The 22,455-nt window shown below is 45.3% G+C and overlaps 1 protein-coding gene across 1 annotated transcript in view; it reads right to left on the reverse strand.

Moving 5' to 3' along the window:
• The window catches only part of LOC8024578 (protein patched), a 43,695-nt gene that overhangs the window by 21,039 nt on the left and 201 nt on the right, over positions 1-22,455 (reverse strand). The window contains exons 2-8 of the mRNA XM_029991562.3: positions 19,474-19,566; positions 17,802-17,923; positions 14,755-14,902; positions 11,259-11,414; positions 10,110-10,364; positions 3,146-3,414; positions 663-817 (exon numbers count right to left, since the gene is read on the reverse strand). Coding sequence (XP_029847422.3) covers positions 663-817; positions 3,146-3,414; positions 10,110-10,364; positions 11,259-11,414; positions 14,755-14,902; positions 17,802-17,923; positions 19,474-19,566 — 1,198 coding nt within the window. The remainder of the gene's footprint in view (positions 1-662; positions 818-3,145; positions 3,415-10,109; positions 10,365-11,258; positions 11,415-14,754; positions 14,903-17,801; positions 17,924-19,473; positions 19,567-22,455) is intronic.

Consider the following 22,455-nt stretch of genomic DNA (forward strand, 5'->3'; position numbering starts at 1 on the left):
TGAGACAAAAATGTATCTATTTATCTGTTTACCCAGTTTGTCCACACTAATTTTCTCTACATATAGCGGAGTGTTCATATTACTGTCGAGACCGGTTCTAACGAAGTCAACGGGAGTCGGAAATCACTTCGCTATATCCGCTATTTCGTTATAACCGACTTTGGTTATAACGAAGTGCAAAAGAGAATGGGAAATCGTGATTGCTTTGCTGTAGCCGCTATTTCGTTATAACCGACTTCATTATAACCGGTCTCTACAGTAACAGGCCCTAGATTAAAGATACGACTGTAATCAACCCTAGGATCGCTCCCTCATTTTTATACCTCGCATCTCTCTGAAGCTGTTGGATGCTTAGTCACACATTTCTTGCGCAGTAGCTCTAGCTCCATCCGTGCTGTTTTGTCATCTTGGAATATCTCACGATCCTCCAGCACTGTTGCATGCTCCCACAGCTGAATTCTTGTACGCACAGCCAAAGCCAAGTGGAAGGCAACAAGCACATACTGGAGGCAGAGCTTCTGCTGCATTCATAGCCTGTCACCGAGTACATCTATAAGTGAACTAGTACACAGACATATGCCAAAGCCTAATCCAGAATTTGATGCTTCCGCCGCCCAACTGCTAAAGAGACGGAGGAGTGACAAACGGTGCCGGCAACTCACCCATGCCCACCCAAGGCTCCAAGGGACCCGCGGGAGCGAGCACCGTGACCACGTGACTTTGGTCCGGGGGCAACGCCCTGGCCAGGGCTTGGCGCTTGGATGGTGCCTGGACTTGAGTCTCCACCGGGACTTCTTCGTCGTTCCTGTTGATAGTGCTGTCGAAGAGGGACACTTCTAGTGAGCCCCTGCTCACTGGGACCCACCTTCTTTCATGCGGGCCTACCCAGAGACTGCCGCGTCATGAAGCGGAGTCATTACCATGACACCATTGGTTAACCCACGCGGTGGTGATGAACTAAATAAACATTGTGAGACAAGTACGGACAAGACAAAGAAGTCGACCCACACACCACCGTGTGTGTCTGCCTCTTTGCCCTGTCCGTGTATGTTTTGCACCATCTTTTTTTCGTTGTGTGCACCAATCAGTCAAGCTACACACATTTGCAGCGGGGGTAAGTATGTGGCTGCCGCTTTATTACAAAACAAAACTGCCATACTGCTTGTTTGAGGCTATTGCCACTAGGGCAAATGCTCGTCGAAAAAATTGGGGTCTCCTGAGCCACTTCAAAGAGCACACTGATTCCATAGGTCACGCCATTCTAACCACCGCGCAACTATGCAATGCTCGATAAAATATCTCTCAAAGGGATATCAGACCCACAAATGATGGCTCAAAAAGCCATAATGACACACTCTCTTAATTCCCTCACAATTCTCTTATTTCTTTGCAGCCTTGTCCTTGGAGCAGAAATGCGAGAGTATTTATAGACTTATTAGTTTGCATGATCCCACACAAGCTTTCAGAATGATTATTTTGATTTTATACAGATGCGTGTGTAACTTAATAGCAGGGTGGTGGTAAAACCTTCACCGCTTACGTGGGCAGTTGAAACTAAAGAACCGTAAATGACCTAACGGCTCTTGAACATCACTTCCCAAGCATTGACTAGGAGCAATAGTGATGGTGTAATCCATTTTAAGATACTGTTTTATTTATCTTGCACTCTTTTCTCCTCTCCCCAAAGAAGCAGATCTCTGAGCTAGTCCTTGCAGAAAGGAGGAGAATGTCCTTCCTCAAACAGAAAGACGGAATCGAGGAAAAATGTTTCTTTTTTAACTGTGGGTAGGGCATCTAATCAAATAATGAAGCAAAAAGTTAAATTTCAGCCTTCCTTCGTGAGAGAATGGCATCTTGCCACCTTCACTCCACCCCAAAGATTTGTAGCGTAGTGGTTTCCAATTTTAACGGTGGCATCACAGCAAAGACAGCCAGACCAGCCAGACGTAAGGACCAGCCCACGGTACTATGGTAACAATGCTGTAAAGTGGTAAAAAGGCTAGGTCGGGTGTATAAGGCCAGTGCTAGTCACAAAACTTCCAGGAAATGGTCGATTTGAACCACAAAACGTTATCTGAGCGACAGAAGAGGACAGAACAGAGTTTGCAAGCAAAAGAATTCTATAAACAGACCACTGCAATGAAAGCTTAAAGCATAAACCTGAAGTGTAAATCCGGACAGCAAGCCCACACCGTATGGCGCATGCAAGAGTCGCCTTAACCTAACCTTTATATTTAAAGATTTAATCGAGCTTTTGCTAAATTACCCAAGCACCAAGGAGCACGCTGGGAAATTAGGTGCACATGCTGAAAGCACTCGCCTTATCTGCATAAAGGTTCAAAGTAAATGGTAAAATAAGGCCAATGCATGTTTGAAGTGCAATTCGTTTTTATGTTTTTACTTAAGAACAGTTAGTGCTGCAGATGCCAGCTTGAGCATCTGTAAGTGTAACTACACTTGCAAGAGGCTCCTTAGAGCTTGGGTAATTCAGCAAAAGGTCTATCATGTTTTATGTACCTAGCCTGCTATTACCATATTTTGCAGACTATATAGTCCGCAGACTACACATGTCAAAAAGTACACATTTTACTGTCCACCAGGTGTGGTCTGGGCATTGTGTGCGGACTACCGTAAAATACCGAGCAAGCGCCCACCGATATTTTGAAGATAATCGCAAAAAAAAGGGGATGGACGCATGTGGGGTCATCAATTTTACATATATATGTACTGTGCTTATTTTTTCAGATGTTTCAAATATTGGGGGTGGATCCATAGTGGAGAATAGGCAGATGCACAATATTCTATGGTATGTACAGGCTGCAAACTATTCAAGAAAAAACATTTTTTTTTCATTCGAATTTGGGTTTTGCGGATCATACATCAGGTGTAAACTACATAGTACCAATGCACAGCTCTGACGTCGCGCCACCGCAGTGGCGCTGCTGTCAGCACGGGGCATGCACAGACGCTTCACCTCGCGTGATTTTGGTTTCTGCACTTGCGCAGTGCCTCCACTTGGTGTGGGCAAACTCCTGCTTCTTTGTAAACAGTGCACTGGACTATAGCCCCGAAAATACGGTACCTCGTGAAGGGTCACGGTATTTCTAAATGAATCGCTAAATAAATGAAAACGGAGGCAGCGCACCCTTGGCCATCGGGGAGGCAGGGGGAGCCACCGCACCAGCAGCACAGCCGATGACTGCGCCGTCTGCGCCGAAGGTCGACGCTCACGGCGGCCGGGAAGAGGAGCAGCATGGCTGCCACGGCAAAGGTGTGCAGCAGGGCCGCTTGGAAGACAAAGGCCCTCAGGGCGGGCACCGGGATCAGGGCTGCTGCCACAAAGCCGCCCACCGTGCTCGCCCAGACCAGCAGCACGCTCGTGCCCACGCACTTGAGCACCTGCCCTGTGCGCTCCTGCAAGAAGAGGGCGCAGGCGTCACGCCGTCGTTTAGCCAGACTGGTTCGCATTGTTTCGTCGACACTGCACTGTTTTGTGGACACATGCAAATGCAACGTTTCGTTGACAACGTATTTCTTCTTACCATGTGCGTAATCAGATCTGACGGCCAATAAATGGTAGCACGTGATTTACTGAAGTGTGTTTATCTAAGTTCGGACCAACCAACCGACATCCCCCCCCCCCAACCCCCCTCCTCTCTTGCCTTGTAAACCAGGTAAGACAGAAAAAGTTACCGTAGTTAGAAAAACAGCAGGGTTGAGTTCGACAAAATGTTGCAAGGTGTGTCGATAAACAGAGCGTGGGAAGCCTTTTTATTAAACAAACAGTAGACAAAAAAATCTGTCAACGAAACATAGTCCGACAAACGCATTACCTATGTTGCCAGGGCTCTAGGGGTTAAAGGGGCGATGCAAGAACTTTCGGACTTTGGCCAATTAACTGCGAGAATTAATCTGCGTCAACTATAGAACGAAGAACAGAAAACTATAACATTTTGGACTAAACCCCGAGACTGGGGGGGAAAAAGGACAACACAACACAAAGTCTCAAACACAGCTGAAGTTTATTGGACAGAAGTTTGCGCCCTAACTTTTTGTTCGTAGAAAACTATGTTTTTTCTGCACGTGCTAGTTTTTATTTTAAAATATTTAAAAAAATTGAAGGCAAAGCGCCCCTCAACTCTTTCACCGTCTTTTGAGTGACGTCTCTGAGGGATCACCTAGTTTCCTGTTGGGTTCTCTCTTCAAAGGCTCTAGCAGCTCCCTCCACAATTGTCAACTTTTGAAGGATTAGCGTCACCGAAGGTCGCGGTGAGCAATCGACACGGAAGACGGTTCGCCACGGAGCTAACGGCAAGTTTAGCAGGAGAGGGGGACAGGTTTTGTTGACTTCTGCGTGCCTCTCAGTGACGTTCCACTGTAGTTCTCGTAACTGCCACAGGCGGCTGCAGATTGGTCAATAATTTGGTCTTTTTTTTCGTGATTACGCGGCGGAATAGTAGTTTTTTGGGGGAAGGTGGCGCGTTTTTTGCACTTGCGCCTAGATAAACAAGATAAAGAATACAAACTGCAAATTCTTTTAATTGTTAAAATCGTTGCACTTCCCCTTTAAGGCCCAATAACGCTGAACTGTCTACTTACATTTTCTTAGTTTACGCTATGATACGACCACAAGTCAATGGGACATCCGTGCTTTGCATTCCGCGAGCCAAGCTACTCCTCGAATCCACCATTTTTAAAACAAGTGGTGCCACCTGGCAGAAAACAGGCTTCGAGAATTCCCAGGACGAAACAATGCATACATTAGGAAGGAGACGGGTTGATTGAACTTGGGGGCAAAACAATACACAAAGAGACAAAAAAAAGCACACATTAGGAAAGAAAAGGGGTTGATTGAACTTAGATTGAACTTGGGAGCAAAAAGATAAGCCACAATAGGCACGAAAGAAAATTTGGGGGTGTCCAATCTAGGTCACTGCAGATCACTGAAGCCAGCAAAATTTAGCTCCCTTGGCCGACGGAGTGCCTGCGCTGACCTGAACACATACTTCCACTTGAGAAGCTCCAGAGCTGGCGATTTCCAAAAAAGATACATTGGTTGTCACACTTTATAAAAAGCACAGAGGTCCCGGCGACCCACGGTCATAACTTGACACAAGCAGACGTAAGCTCCCGTAACATAATGCAATGTAGCCCTTTAACATAACGCAATGCAAGTAGACGGTGCAAATTGAAAGGGTGGGCTTTTAATCCTATACAAATGCTGCAGTGGTATGGGCCAACATGTGTACCACGAGACACTTTGCAAAACTGTTTGTGCCTTGCATCTCAAATATTGTGTACAAGATTGCCCTGACCTGTGGAAAATTCTACATAGGCCAGACAAGGAGATGCGCCTCAACGATAGGCTATGGGAATGCGTCTATTCTCTGAAGGCCACGGTGCAAGGACTTCTGCATTTGCACTGTAGAAAGTGCTTGAGTCAGCCGGGTTTTGACAAGGTCACGGTCAAAGAAAGACGCAAAGAAAAGACCACCCGCAAAATTATCGAGGCCTTCTTTATTTCGTGCCCATGGACTACTAGACATGTCAGCGAGCCGTCGGTGGCTCATATTTTATAAGGAAATATCTTTTTTTTACGCCTAACCGTAAGTAGCACAAGCAATGTCCAGTAAGCCCCCTTTGAACATAACAGCCATGTGTAGAGCGTTCTGTTGCCTGGCCATCACATTATCTGATAATGATGCACTAGTATGCATCTTTTTAAGTAATACAGTTCAGTTGCAAGCACAGCTGTTGTCCTGTCATAGGTGTTCCTTTAGTGGTCCTGGTTTTTTTACGTTGTTGTTCCCATTATGTTAAACTATTATCAATTTGCCCAGTTCAACACTCTGACTGAAACACAGGAGTAGATATGTCGCAAACTCTCGTCCAACCTCGAGGTTCGACTACTTTGGCAAATCTTCAACCATTTGTCAAAATTACACTATTTTTCCAAAAATTTAAAGAATTTGTGGCAAACTGCTAGGCAACTGTTTTGCATATGTGAAACATTCTAGCATCATGTCTAGCCTGTTCAGCCAGACGCCTACGTTCACTGTGCTCTTCATCAGACAATTTAACGCGTGGCATTTGTACACATGAAATGGTAAGCTTGGTGATCGTCCAGAACCTTTCAACCCACCCCTCCTTTCGCACTTTGCCTCATTGCCTGCCTGTCAACCAATCAACGTCGAGCACCTCACTCCTCCTCTCTCATCTGTCAACCAATCAGTGTCGAGCCCCATGGCCACGCTTTTATACAGGCTTCACTTTTGGGCCTCACGAAATGCCGAACATATAGCCGGAGAATGTTTCACATTAAAATATAAAAATAGTGCACAAAAGGCGCAGACAGATGAAAGAATGCACACAGGACCAGTGCCCGTCCTGTGCACTTCTTACGTCAGCCCATGTCTTTTGTGCGCCGTTATATTTATTCCAGAACTAGAAATAATGTTTTATTTCCCACTTCCAATTTTATTTTCCCCCCAAGCTAAGGCAAGACAAAAAATAAAAATTAGAAAAAAAAGCGGAATCACGGATTTGCGTGAGACACCGAAACGCCGAGTCAAAACAATTCGACATCGCGGCTTTTACGGTGCATTACCTCATATCAGGCGCACGCCCCCCCCCCCCCTCCCCCCCTCCTTTCTTCCTCTCTAGGGCGGGGGGGGGGGGGGGGGGGGGGGGGAGGCAAGCACTTTTGCTGTTTTCTTCTGCGTGTAGCCGGAGAGCGTTATCGTTCCGATCCTCTCCTAGTATTGACTTTTGCTTCTATTTCTGAGCACCCTTCGAGCGCAAGCACCACGGCTGTCTCGTCATTTGGGGAGAAGGGAAAAAGGGGGGGGGAGCAGAGCGCCAAAGTGTAGTCTCATGCGGAACGGCAGCGCGCAGCTGCGTGCTCGCGGCTACGCTCGTCGCCGCACGTAATCGCAACCGCCGTCGCCGCCAAACACCGCCACAAACTACCACAAACAAACCAATGGGAAAAAAAAAAAAAAAAAAGAGAAACGGCCACCAACAATGGCGCACCAACGACGCACCTGGGGGCCGACCATTATAATGTAGCTCTGACCGTCGACCCGACTCGAGGGAGAAAGAAAAAGCCACCGGACGCCGGAGAAGACAATCGCGCCCACGGGGTCGGCGGCAGGTCGCCCGGTGATGAAGACATTATCTCCGGGGAGAAAAAAAATATCAGGCGGAGAAAGAGGGACGGTAGAGGCGAGGGCCCATCGGCTGGGGTGCTCTGCTGGGAGCCGTAAGTGCCCCCCCTTCGCCCCAAAGCCCGTCCGTCGGGGGAAATGATGGTCATTGAAGAGAAGAAGAACAACGAGAGAGAGAAAAAATAATAATAAACGCGACGGACCGTTTATGCGGGCACGTGTTGCGTTACGGTGCGGTTTCGGATCGCGTTTTGGCGCGCCGGCCCGACGTTTAAAGTAAAGGGGCATTAACTTGTCGCCAAAAAAGCTATAGTTCTTTTGGGAAGTCGGTTGGCCACGTAGGGCACAAAATATAGCCCCCCTTCAAAAACAAAAATAAATTATCTAAAAATTTACGGCGCGAGGCACATACCGAGTTGGAAGCGAAACCAAAACTACGTCGTGTTTCTTTCAACTGGAAATATCTTCCGTTTCACGGTCCCTTTAATAATCCTCCCCCCCCCCCCCCCCCAAACCAAAAAAATTAAGTAAATGAAATAAAATAAAAATCTAACATTTTTTTAGATATCACTTTGAGTTACGAGCGATTCTGAAACTTTTATTTGAAGACGTCGATCGTCAAATAAAAGTTGGTTTCGGAATGGCTTGTAACTCAAATGATCTCTGCCAACGTAAATATTCCACACAAATTTTTTTTTTTCATGCACGTTTTACCCAAAATTTAAACCCCTTTTTATTTATTTATTTTTAATATATATATATATATATATATATATATATATATATATATATATATATATATATATATATATATATATCTTTTTTTTCTTTTTTGCGCGACGACGCAACCACCGAAGCAGAACGTCCCACGACTAGGGCCTCGCGTGCGCTCGGAAAACACACGAGGCAAAAACAAATAAGAGGCCGCCAATTTACTCGAAAACGGCAACCGGCACTGCGAAACGCACACCGCAACGCGAGAAAAAAAGTACTTTCAGCAAAAAAAAATATCGATCAACTTTGCCAAAAAAAAAAAAAAGATAAATATATATATATATATATATCGATCAACTTTGCTGTTCCTCGGTCGAAGGTACGCGGGGGGACTTCCCGTCGGTCGACGGGACCCCGGTCATTACCTCACCCATTGGTGCAGAGGCGACCGCGAGTGCACGTCGGATTGTCGGGCAAGCGACAGGCCCCGCGCAGTGCAGGGTGCCTCGAAAATCAAACTGCTGCTGGGACAACGGGCCATGGGCCACGCCCACGATTCCCCTAAACGCCGAAATAACTTAGTCAGAAAGAAAAAAAAACAAAACAAAAAAACTTATATGCATTTTTTTTATATCATCATTCAATCAAATCAATCAAAGAGAGCTTTATTGTGTTTCCCAAACAGCTTTAGGCACCTCTTTTAGGGTTACACTTGACATAATAAAACAGCACTGAGCTAGACAAACTGCAAATTCTGTTTATATTTACAGCGAATTATATTTACAGCGAAAAGAACAATGAGTGGAAGAAGGTTCCTCCGTGAAAATGGCAGGAGTTTTCGAGTGTGCTCTTATTTCCACGTATAATAAATGTGCTTTCAATGAAACCTCTCGGCATATTTTGAAGTCTCTTCAAAAACACACGGTGCTTTCTTGTTTTTTCTTCTTTCTGTTTCGATTTTCACAGATTTATTTATTCGGTACCAACAGCACATTTCGGCATTACACTAAAAAACCTATATAAAAAAAATAACAGCATATAACAGTGATAAAACAGAGTAGAAATACTCGCATTGAAATATTTTCCAGAAAATAACTTTTTACAATAAAATGTCAAAAAGCGCCGATGTCATGTTTGCAATAACAGTGTTGCGCAGTGTCTGCGCGACACATCATCGCAAACGCAACATCAATGTGTTTTTTTTTTTTTTTTTACATGGTTGCTTTAGTTTAATTTTAAGACTATATTAGAGCATCCAATGTCAGCACGTCCAGGAGAGAGCGCGCGCTCTCCGGCGACGAAAAGTATGCAGCAGACGAAATAAGCGAGCGGACGAGCGGCTTTGCACGCTTTCGCATTCACAACTCATAAGAAGTGCTTAGGTGTACCACGAGCCTTTTTTTGTTTTTGTTTTTCCATTTGAATTTAGAGGTAGAAAGTGCTCATTTAGAGCACTAATCTAACCAGTAAAGTTTGGTGCAAGTAACATATGAAAAAGCATCAATGTTGTGTTAGTGCTTTCAGTGTACTGCTGCAGAAAAAGTAAATAAGTAACAAAAATTGAGGGCGCAATTAAGCAAGCTGGTGAAGTTTAAACATGCTGACTGAAGTTTTCTAAAGTAAAACACGTTTTTTAAAGGACGACATATTTGCAACTGTATTTCAATCCACCCATCAAATTGACACACATAGAATTGAGTTTTATGAGCAACGCAGTGGACGCCGACATCCAGTCTCGAATTTCCTGGCACGCAAAGTCGTGTCTTTTAGCATCGCCACGTCTTCCTTTTGAACTGTTGCTTTTCATTTATTTTCAAAACACCTTAGCATCTTTGATGCGCGCGACAATGTGCGCTGCAAAATATGAGTTTACTTTTGTAGAAGTGCAATTCTGCATTAATAAAAGAATTATAGTTGTATTTCGGTCTATCTATAAAACTGGTCATCTCATACAGAACTGTCGCGTTTTTACATCGCATCTCCTTTCCCGTCTCTTCTATATCGCAACCACACGAAGGATGCGCAGACTGAGGTCGGAGAGTGACTCTAATGTGTTGACACCTGACACGCGCTAAGACGTCCAATTAGTTGAAGGCGCAGGAGGTTTGCAGGCAGCCTACTCTGCTGTCTTCCACGCCCATTCCAACGCACATTTTCACGCAACAGAAAATCTGGGTTAGCTCCCGTTAGAATGCCACCGCGCATTAATGAAGGGCTGAGGCGACTCACCTGCGGCGGAATGCGTGCCTTGGCTGCGTCCTCGTAAGCATGAGCAAGCAGGAAGAGGTTGTCCAGCCCCAGGCCCAGGGCGAGGAAGGGCAGCACTCGGGTGGTGGCCGCGTTGAAGGGCAGCCCTAGCAGGGCACACAGGCCCAGGCCGGCCCCCACGGCCCCCACGGCCAGGAGGACCCCCAGGGCACCCAGGAGACCACGCGACCCTGGGGGGTCCAGGGGGCGCCACAGGACAACCCACGCATACCCCATCTGGAAGGGGCCGCAGAAAAACATAAACATCAAACGTTCAAGTTTAGACAGCGTAAGGTCGGTCTGCCTTTGAGAATGGCAAAGCTAGTTTTCGCTGTAGGCGAGGATTTTAGCCAACGTGTTACCACTGCTATACTCCATTTCACCGTAACTTGGCAAACGGCGAAGGCAAGGTCCCAGTAAGCCAATAAGTCACGAGTGAGAGGGAGAAGAGTCGCTTCTGTACAAATTTTAGAGATGGGCTAATCATCCAGGGTGAGAAAAGTGACGTTTGGAACAAGTAAATGAGAGCCTGGGTAAGAGGGAAGTTTGCCCTTCCCCTCTTCTCCAGCTGGTTGGGTTACACTCTCACCCTCTGTGCCTTTTGTAAGGGCTGTCACGCGCTTCATCTTTGTCGTTCTGGTTCATTTAAAGGGGCCGTAGCATTCGCTCTCTGCCAAGTTACTTTGTAACGAAGTATAGCCTGGGGTCTTTAATGTGCATCATGTGATAGTGACACATGACCACACGCCGGTGCGAGGCTCATCCAGATCAAAATGGGCAAGGGTGGGGATTGAACCCAGGATGCCTGGGGTTTGCAGCAAAGCGAGCTTTTGCTCCACGGGCTTCAGGCTATGACGTGCAAACACACTCAACCACCAATCCCCCAAAATGTGCCAAAATAGAAGCACATTTTGGGAATGCTCCTCGCTCAAAGTGAATCTCACAATGTAAATACTGTGCTAAAATATATATGCTTTTTTTTCTGTGAAAGTTCACTTTGTGAGTGTAGGTATCAGTAAAGAGTTAGTTTAAATGTTGCTGCCATAGGTTTGCAATGCTGGCAAAGGAACTTAAGGCAAGGATTTATTGAAAACATCAACGAAGCGAGGAGTTAGAAACGAAGGAGCTCACCATGAGCAGGCACCCTAGGGCCACCCTGGTGGGATTCACCTCCGAGAAGTCCTTTATGACGTCGGTGAGTGAGGTGCCGGTGAAGACGTGCATGTCGCCTGCAACCTTGCGGCTCACGTTGGGCGGCGATTCCGAATCGCCCTCTTTAAGCACCTCCTGCGGGACAAACAGAGAGTCACCGCGGTGCGTGCGGTTTTTCCCACCGAGGAAGGACACTGCGACACGGATGAACAGACAAAAGCGGATGTTCCAGTCGGTGAATATTCATTGAGAGATGGGCACCCAGCTCATTTTACGGCTGGTTTACACACTTGCATTGGACCACGACTGAGTGAGCACCCAAACTTTTAGGTCTCTTATGACTGCTGAAGATTGCCTGTTTAGCAGCACAGTCAGTCAAAAGCAGTCACAAGAGGCTCCAAGCCGGTGTTTAAGCCTCTCCAGTCATAAGCAGACGCAAGTGTGTGAACTAGCATGTAGAGGCAGTTCAGTGTGCCTGTCGTACAAAAACAGAATGCAGAAAAGAGAGAGACGAGAATGAGAGAACGTAAAACAAGACAGAGAATGAGTAGATGAAGAATGAGCGAACATGTGCGCTGTGCAACATGACTAGCATGAACAAGTGGTCTCTGATATTTCCTGTTTTTGTCAAAGATGTCATCATGACTAGCAGTGTGAAGAAAAATGCTCATTTGATGTACCAACCTAAGTGGTAAAATTGGATGCTCATCAATAACTTGTCGTAATAAAATTTTAAAAAGCGCCAAAGCCATGCTCATGCTAACTGTGACGTGTAGTGTGCAGGTAAAGGAAAGTTAAAACAAAAAACATATCTTTGCCAAAATCATCACTCCCCAAACACAGCAGTGGATATGCCTCAAGAACAAGCCGACCATTCCTGCTTACGTTCCCTCTACCGGATGGTTTGTAGACCTATGAGCCAGGCAACTGAGACTTTATTTGCTACTTTGATTTCTTTCATTGCTGCGAAAAGGCTCGTTTGACAGTATTTTCAGCGTGTTAATAAAAAGGCCGAGCATAGCTGGTAGCCATGAAAGAAGATTTTGCAAGGTGTGCTGTGAGAGCACTAACCACTTCTCTTAAAGGACTTTAAAAGAACACTAAATTCCCCCAAAATGGTATTTCTTTAAGCGCCAAGATATGATCCATATGTTACAAAATAAAGTTATTAGGAAAAAGAAAAATTGCATAGTATTTACATGGCAAGACTCATTTTCAGTTCAGAGCAATTTAGAAACATGCCTCTATGTCGATATGTTTTTAGTTATTTTGTGATGTAAGTGGATTAGGTCACAAAGAAGCTCAGAGTTCCTCAAAAAGACTTGTAGTGAAACAGACTCTAGGGTAGCGTTGATGCAGAGCAGTCTCCCGGAAATAATACAGTCGAGACCTGTTATTACGAAGTCAACGGGAATCGGAAATCACTTCGCTATATCCGATATTTCATTATAACCGACTCCCGTTATAACGAAGTGCAAAAGGGAATGGGATATTGTGATCGCTTCGCTGTAGTCGCTATTTCGTTATAACCGATTTCGTTATAACCGGTCTCGACAGTATGGCACCATCTTCTATGAAGTCTCCCTGAACACTTACAAAGCAGCGACATGCCTGGGAACGAGATGTTAAAGGAAGCGGTGTACTGTAGGACACTGTGGAGCGGTAACCGTGTCAAGAAGGACGGAACGAGCGGGCACAGGACCAGCGAGGGCACAGTGTGAAATTATTGGAGGCACCGGTACCTGAACATGCAACGTTTCCGGAAGTCCTGCAGGCGTGCATTGGATGGAGAAAAGGAAAAAGAGGTTAGTCGGTGCTAGGTTAGTTGGCACCATGTCATTACTAGAATAAGTACATACATCGCTATATTCTTGGAAAGAAGTGACCAAGAACAACGAGGAAAAGCAAGCATCCGCAAGTTCTTTAGAAGCAACTCACAAAAATGAGTGAAAAGATAAATGTTAATACTAGGCTATAATGACTAAACCTTACTCATTAGTCGCTGAAAACAAAGCATGATATGATATGTTTGCCGAGAGTTATCTGTTAGTAATTAGAGATAAAATCTGTAATCAAACAACTGCTGACACTATTCACGGAACACTTGTCACGGAACATTTGTTAACCGTCATTCATTAGCGACTAAAGAGTGCCTGTAATGAAACAGTTGTTAGGATTACATCATTAGTGATTAGACAGAAAGGTTAATAGGAAAACATTGCTAAGCATTATATAGTCATAGACCTTTCAGGAAAATCTCGCAAGGCCTCTCCAGTGGTGTATCCAGAAATTTTTTTTTGGGAAAGAGGGGGGGGGGGGGGGGTAACTGAGGTGGCTAGATGTTCATGACTTGGTGTGTGGATGGATGGGGGGGGGAGAGAGGGGAGGGGATCAAAATGCATGTGCATATTATAGAGTCGGCTGGATGTCAGGAGGGGCTGAGGGCCCATAAGCCTCCCCCCTGGCTACGCCACTGGGCCTCTCACCAATCTAACATTGCACCGCGCGGCATGGGAAAATGTGGGGCCGTTCGGATGTACGCTCAGGAAGAGTTAAACACTCCATACGTCATGGAAGCGGTTTAATTCCTTCTCTCTTACCCATGGGGCCACTAGGGTCAGCGGCCCCCAAGGCGATTGCCTGCCGTGACCCCATCTATTAAACGTCTATTAAACTAATGGTCTACTAAACGTCTGTTAAACTTCTTTCATTAGTGACTAAAAAAGGTTTTTTTATCAAGTGTTTGCTAAAGATTATTCATTAGTGAGTGACAATGTCAAGTGCAGGATGTTCTCTCAATAGCGCAAGCACATGGTGAATATTACTGCACCAGTTTAAAAGCATAAAAAAATGTGGAGGACATAAAAAGATAACCACAAAGTACACTCTTTCATTTAGAAACCAATGATTCCTGATATGGCGTTTCTCAACGAAAGAGTGTGGTTGCCTTTCTCTGTCTTTTGTGTTCTTAATTCTACCGAAATAGTTGAGAACATTTGTTAAGTGCAGCTCATTAGTGATAAGAGTCAATATTCAGTATAAAACATTGCTGGATGACATCCATTAGGGACTGGACAAGAGGTTTACTAAGCATAGTTCAATTAAAAGAAAAGGCAAAGTTTGTCACGATACATTTGCCAAGCATCGTTTATGAGTTACTGTGAAACGATTCATAACTGATTAAAGATTAAGCGTGTTCCAAACAAATAAAGAAGTGAGATCATGAGAGTAAAGTGAGTAAAGCCCTGGCAGAGTTGGTGACCTCTGCCAGGATCCTGAGATTCCATTTTTGGACCCAGGCGTAACCTGGGCCTCGTCATTTGCCGGTTTCCTTCCATAAACCGCAATGATTAGATCTCAATGCACTATGCGAGGGGAAAATGGGCCTTCTTGAAACAAAGCTTGCTTCACACCGAAGTGAGCGGTACATTCCTTTCTAAAGGAGAGGAGGGTTAGTCGGGGGAGGAGAGGGTACCTGGGCAAACTTGCGCTGCCAGGCCTCGAGCACAGCCCGGGCCTTGTCTATGCTCCAGTCCAGCTGGACCATCCGGTAGTGCCCCTTCCAGTACTGGTACATGTCCCGCTCTGCCATCAGCTGCACCACCGACTGGAGGGCCTCCGCACTGCACACACAATGGGGAGAAACACTACCCTCACCGGGCTGCCAACGACGACCATCAAAATGAATTAGTTACACTGGCTCATTTATTGATTTCTGCATTTCTACATTTGGCTTTACTTTCAGAATGATGTTGCCTTCGAAGCTATGCTAAAATTATTGCTTAAGACGAGACGTCGTGGATTTTGAGATTGACAATCCAGGGTGTTTTCGGAAACGCGGGCCAAATTGCTCTTGCAAGAACTATGCATCACGCAGAAAGAGGGTCAATGCCATAATGGTCTGTGCCAGAGGGCTCATTAAGGAAAATTATTAGTGGTCAGTATAATGGGCAATTAATTAATTTTAGTGATTACATCTTTAATTATTAACTTTAGAGGTATAGTTTCACTTACAAGCTTGTTGCGAATCGTTTGAAACTATTAAATCCACCAATATTACGATGACATAGCCATGGGCAGCATTTTATGGCGTTCAGAAAAATTAGACTATTTGGATGCGTTTCTATACACCGCATCACTAGCTCTGTGCAGTGCAGGCGAAGGCCACGCCAGGCAAAGAGAGAAAGGGCGAGCACTAGAAAGGCAAGACAGGAGGGGAGGGCAAGGGGAGAAAGGGAGAGCACTAGGAATGTTAGAGGAGAGGAGGTTTCTCTCCTCCTTCCCAGCCTTCCTAGTGCTTACCCATTCTCCCCTCGCTGGCATTGCCTTCGCCTTTTCTGCACGCAACTAGCAAAAGAGAGTTTAAGTTTCGGTTTTTTGTCGGAGCCGACCTCTGCACAAGATATCTCGCCCTTTGTCGTAAAAACGCTCAACGTGCGTGTGCCACCACAGGTCGCACATGGAGGTGCATCTTTGGACCGACACCAAAGGGCAAACTTCGTGGGGCCGTCCAGAGGCTTTCTTAGCTAGCCTCTTCTACATCAATATGTGGCGGCGCACATACGTTGCGAGATTGGCCACGGGCAAAGAGATTGTTGGAACAGAGACGCACTCCAAAAAGAAACTCAAACCTAGGAGGCGTACAAATTAAGCATTTTTTTCTAAACGCCGTAAAATGCTGCGCGTGCCTTACATCATTGTAATCTGGATGGATTAAGTAGTTTTCTATGATTTGCATCAAGTTTCTGATGGAAACTATACATTTAAAATGATTAAGTAAATACTCAATTACTGAAAACTAATTAATTACTGAATTATACTGAGGGTAATAATTTTCCTTAATGTGCCCTTTGGCACAGACCTCTACGATCATCAAACTTTTTTCTGTGCGATACATAGTTTTCTCAGGAGCGATTTGGCCAATATTTCTAAAGGCACCCGTACGATTTATGAACAGGGCCTTCGTTTTCAAGAAAAACTTGATATTCCCCGATATTTACGTTCCGAATGTGTTTCTTGAACATCAAGTTTTCCCCGAGTTTGGAAATTGAATTCTGTTATTTTCCAAATTGCTCTGCTCAGGAAATATTCTCTAGGTAACAAAGAGTATGTAGGAACATGTGTGCTAGCTCCAGACCTTGGAAACGAACATAGATTCTGTTGGCTTCAGTGAACTTCAGTGCATACACTGAGCCCCCAAATGTCGCTTTTATGCCCATTGTGAAGTATTATTTGCCCTTCTCCCCTTTTGTTTCAACCAGCACAAAAACAAGACAAAAAATGAAAGCCGCTTACAACTCCCTGTAAGGCCGAATTAGAGCGCAGCTCTTGAGGAGGAGGAGGGGAAGGGTACCGAGGGGAAGGTATATCCTTCCTCCCTCCTCCTCACCTCCTCATCCTGTCTGCTACTCCTCCTTCCGAGCGGCGTCGCCTCACCTCACGAGGGTCATGTGACGTAACCGGGGTCACGTGACCCCTACGAGGTCATGTGACGATGACAATGCGGACGATGTCATCAGTGACGTCATTGATGATGTTATCAGTGCTGATGACGATGCCGATGACGTCATCAGTGACAATGACGATGGCAATGCGGATGCCGATGACGCATCAGTGACGTCACTGATGACGTCATCAGGGACGATGACGATGACAATGCGGATGCCGATGACGTCATCAGTGCCGTCACTGATGACGTCGTCAGTGACAATAACGATGATGTCACTGATGACGTCACTGATGACGTCACTGATGACGTTATCAGTGAAGTCACGCGTCCCATAGTGCACCGCGCAACTACGTCGACAGCGACGCCGACACCGCTCAAGCCGGAAACAGGCGCCTAAGTGCTGCGCTCTAAAAAAAAAAAAGTGAGAAAAGAACTAGAATGCGAAACTACTCTAAACATTTATCTTGACAAGAACAGCTAGCTGATATTGTGGCCCTGTCGAACTGAACTGATATTGTTGTGCATTTGTGTACTTTGTGACATGATTGTGAAAAAATACTATATGTATTTAAACCTATCAATGCTCTTTATTGTTAATCACTTATACATATATATATGTCTAAATACAACCTGAAAAACCCAAATTCCTGGTTAATTTATTTAAAACCCGATTTCTCGCCGATTACCAGTGTGGAGCAAAGCGCCCACTGATTTAAAAAAAAAAAAAACGAAGAGCTTTATTTATGAACGATACAAGCTTCTTTTGTGGGCTAATAAAGCGGGCCTTTGTCAAAGTGTGCTGCATACGAGAAGTTTACATGTGCACTAGACAGCTGCAAACTATGCACTTAGTGTGGATTATGAATGAGGTTCAAACAACTTAAGGAAAATCCTTTTTTTTTCCAACCTAGATATACATTGCTTCGGAAAATACGGCGTATGAGCCAATCGGTGAGACACTGACGATACGCTGTCATGTGTCTTGCTTCCACGCTCCGATTGGCTTACTGGGGTCAAAGCTTTCACCATTGGCCAAGTTATGCTTGCGATGTAGTGTATGGGACAACGCTCACCGGACAATGTGGCCCGACCGATTCTTCTGAACGCCTCCGACGATAAGGTCCTCGGGCCAGTGCATGAAATTGGTGGCGAAACCGTAGCAGCCCCCGGTCAGCTCGGCCCCAATGTCGGGAGGCTGGTGGGACGGACAGACGAGGGACAGGTCTTACGACGCAGTCAGCCAAGGTCAGAGGACCTTAAAGGCCTGTTCACACAGTCAGTGCTGAAAATGGCACTGAGCTTACGCCAGTGCAGCAGTGACTTTGGGCTATATCAATGCATAGTGCTGGTAAGGCACCACTGCATCAGCACAATTTCTAGTGTTGATTCAGCCCTGACCTAGTGATGTGCTTTATGCGTGAACCGGCCTTTCAAGTGCACTAAAGATGCCTCTCATCTCTTTTCTTTAGGGCAATATAAAAAAACACAAATTGTTATCATGCACGTCCTGCCTCCCTATCAAAAACATAATCAAAAGTTCACATCCTTGCTTTGACGTAATATTTTTGTTATAACATTGTGTCCCATTAAAGTGATGTGGGACATTTTTTGGGGCTCAGGCCTTGAGCAGAGTTGGCCTTTTAAAGAGAATGTGACAAGCAAAAGGTTAATTATTGTTTATGACTAATGTACACATAGAAAGATTGTTCCCCCCCCCCCCCATACGTGTAGAAAATAAATAAATATTTTTGCTCCAAGAATCAAATGCTACAATTTAATTCCCCCCCCCCCACCGAGAATGATGATTCCTAGGTTTCCTATTGGCTTCAAGAATGATTGATATATGGAATGCTTAACTGCAAACTCTATGTCTAAAAAAATCACTATCACGATTAAACCCATAGTATTATAGTCAACATTCTGTAGGTTCATCATTCTCGCATCCCAAGTAAGCCCACAAATGATCAATCTCAAGAACTGCGCCTATTTTGGAAGAGGGAAAGAGAGAAGATAACCAAAATTTCAATTCAAAATAGAAAATTTACTGTGCCATATATACTTTTTATTTTTTTACTGACATTTTAATGGGCTAATTAAAAAAGATGTGCTTGCTTGTGAGCGGTTATTAATGTATAGATTACTCGTGGCAACAATGTCAAGGAGCCCCATTGTAAGACCGGTCAAGAAAAATAACTCAAACCATCCAGCCGGACTGAGATGCTTGAGCCAAACTGAAGCATCTGGCAGAATTGGAGATTCTAGCCTTGGTGTCTCATGAGGCGATTGTTTTCATCTTTTGCACAAAGGACCTTTTCAACCCAAGGGAACATCAGTCCTACTGCAGCTAAATTACGGAACTGGTCCCAGCTGGAAATGATACAATGCAGCTCAATCCAGCTAAGGCCAGTTCCATAATCCAGCTATGAGTGAACTGATTTTCAACTGGGAAGGTTCCCTCCACTCCTTCTTTGGAAAAAGAAAAGAAACTGAAAACTCAAACTGGGCATTCAGCCGAATCGGAGCATTCTGGCCGAATTGGAGATTCTAGCCAAATTGGTTGGTTCAGCAAAAATAAGTCCTTTCGGCCAAAATAAGCCCTCAGCCAAATGGATACCTCAGCCGGATCAGAATGACACTCAAGAAAGGGCCCTGAGGAGACAATGCTCTCTCAAGAACTAAATCTTAATCTTTATTTGCCTTAATTTTAATCCTGGCCAGCCCCAAAGGCTTGGCGAAGAGCCTCACCCGTCCACTCTGCTTGTTGGGGGCCGTCTTGGGGCAGCGAGGATCCGCAGGGTTCAAGCAGGGCTTTTCCTGGTATGCCGTGGTAATTCCAGCCTGAAACACCAAAAAACCCTTCAGCACCTCTAGATTTACCAGAAGCCGGCCTGCGGCTCTCAAGAAGTGAAAGCTGTTGCAAAAGGGCGGTGATTTATGATATTCCCATGGGTTGTGGTTTCATGTATGTTGGACAAACTGGGCGCTGTGTCAATGACCATATTTTTTAGCAGAACAGAGCAGTGGCGTCAAGTTCGTCCCCTTCTGAAATTGTTAAGCACTTCAGTGAATGTAGCAATTGTGCAGCTGCTTGGATGCAAACAAAGATCCTATAAAGAGGAAGGAATCATTTCAAAAGAGTGGTTAAGGAGACCATCTGGATTCACAATGCTGGGAATTGAATATGTGTACAGCCAATGGTGTTGGACGCGGGGTTGCAACCTTCTTTGGCTAGTTTCAGTTGGTTTTGCGGGGTATGAGACATCCCCTCTGTTGGGATGACAGTTATAATTCAGATGATAATGGAAGAAGAGGGGGGTGAAGGGGGGCTTTCATATAAAAAGGTTTTGTCTGAAAATGAATTTCCAGCTGCATTTGAGATGTTATTGCTCTGCTCTCTCTTTTCTGTGTGTGTCCCGTGCCTCCGGAATTTTCTACCGTGATATCTCAAGAGACGCCCCCCCCCCCCCCCCCCAAGAAAAAAAACAAAAAACCACCCCTACTTTTGGCAGGATTTGCTATTTTTCAGAAATACCGAAAGGTAGCCCATTTCCAGTAATTGCAGGATCCTGGCCAATGGTGACCTCAGCAGAAATGGTGTTACTTAGCCATGATGGGAAATAAGTAAACATTGCTGACTGGGAAAAACAGTCGTCTTTGGTTCATCGCCCCTCCCTGCAATCACAAGTTTTGCAGGTCACACTTTTAAACTTTTTTTGATCGCACATTGAAAGTTAGCCTACTCCATATTTTCCCCCAATTTGCTTTCACTTTTAGGTGGGCTATCTCTTGACATATTACGGTAGTAAAAAAAAAGAACTGTAAAAAGGGGCTATCCCTTTTTTTGCAAGGGCTCCAACTAGTCACTAGAAAGCTATGCTCAGACTACTGCTTTCCCCCATAGTCCCACAACGCCCCCACTCTGACAGTCATTCGTCCGTTTGCATCATGTTACATTTACTTAAGTTACGGTGGCTCGTGGGTGTTCACATTTTGGTGCCTACAGCTGCGACGGTTATGGTTAAAAATACCACTCATAAGCGGCCAAACCACAGCATTGTTTTGCTCTGCTGTGAACGCTTACGAACCTAAACCTAAAGCCTAAACCCTACTAAGCGCGGAGAAACCGCGAAGAAAAACATACAACAACACGACTCTCTAATCACGATGGATCCATCGTGATTAGAGAGTCGTGTTGTCGTATGTTTTTCTTCGTGGTTTCCTGAGAATAAACCTTTCGGTTGTTAGTCAGCGCTCGTCCTGTCCAGTTCCTTCCTCTGTCCTTGCAAAAATTCGCGCTGTTCCATTATGAATCCATACCAACTCGCCCAGTTATCCTGTTTACTAAGGCTCAAGGACGCTCAAGCGCAGATGATATGTGAGCTTCGCTTCTGTTACCCACGTTTGTGCAGTGCCAGACTTGCAGCCATTGCATGAGAAGTAGCTTTAGCGCAACACCAGGCTTTTCAAGCACTCTATTGATCTAAAATTCACTTATTTACTGGTTTTGAATTATGCCCAACAAGTCTCTCATTGGAATTATATGTTTGTTTTCACTGTGCGTGTGATATAAGCGAGTGTGCGCACTGCTCTGTGTGACGTCACTTCCGTGACCAAGTTTTCGTGACATCATCCGAGCTCCCAACTTTGCGCCCCCTTCTAAGCGCGGAGAAAGACGTAGCTCAAAAACGTTGAGCTCAAAGGCAAAAAAACCTGTATATTGCGGTGTGGTGAAATATTTGGTGGCGCCTTCTTCAAGCTCGGTTCTTTTTTTTTTCTTTTTATAACAGTGACCCGCTCTCTGCTGTCTTTTTTTTTTTTTAAATAAATAGATGCATACACCGAGCCAGCACGCGAGCGGAAAAGGAGCGGCGCTGTTTCTTTCGTGCGCATATTTATTGTAACTGCATCTCGAGCTCTCCCTCCTCCTGGGGAGAGGGAGAAGAGAAACAAGTGGCAGGGGAGGCTACACACACACAGCACGCGCGCACAAGGACGCGAAACAGAGACGCCTCGCTGCGAGCGGCCCACACAGGCACCTCGCGGGAACTGACAAACCGAGGGAAAGGGGAGGGGGTACTCTCTGCGCTCCGTGTCCCCCCCCTCCCCCCTCGGCTTTTAATAGGGGAACAAGCTCAACTTGGGTGGTCCATCTCGTGCGCCGAGCCGATGGGGGAGAGGAGGAACGTCGCCTCCTCTCAGCGTCAGCGTACAACGACGACCAAACCCCGTAAAGAAAAAAGAAAAAAAAAAAAAAAAAAAAAAAACGGAACGAAAAAAAAAAAGTTTGAGTGCGATGCTGTGTTATGGTAGCGGCTCCAGCGAAGTGAGGTGCCCTCCGCAACAACATCAGATCAAATCGGATTTTGACCAATCACGCACAACATGTCTGCTTTCTTTCAAATTCAATCGAGCATTGGGGAGTTTTAGGAGACCCTTTAGCTAACTCCGATAACGACACCCGATAGGAAAAAAGATGAACGCGCAAAGGTGTCGCACAGTAGAGAGTTTCAGCAGACCGTTCCGATACCCCCCGATAACGATACCCGAGAACGATACATTGCATGCGCGAAGGCGGCGGCACAGTATCGGGTATCTGAGTCATCAGAACGACCTCCAAAAGCTCTCCTTTATCCTACCGATCTACTAAAGCTGTGTCATGACAACCCTCGATCCCTCGTTGATTTTGAATTTGTTTTCACGAACACTTTAATTAAGATATGACCCTTA

Source organism: Ixodes scapularis, unplaced genomic scaffold (assembly GCF_016920785.2).
Source record: "Ixodes scapularis isolate PalLabHiFi unplaced genomic scaffold, ASM1692078v2 ptg000340l_1___fragment_2___debris__unscaffolded, whole genome shotgun sequence".
In the NCBI taxonomy this organism is placed as follows: Eukaryota; Metazoa; Arthropoda; class Arachnida; order Ixodida; family Ixodidae; genus Ixodes; species Ixodes scapularis.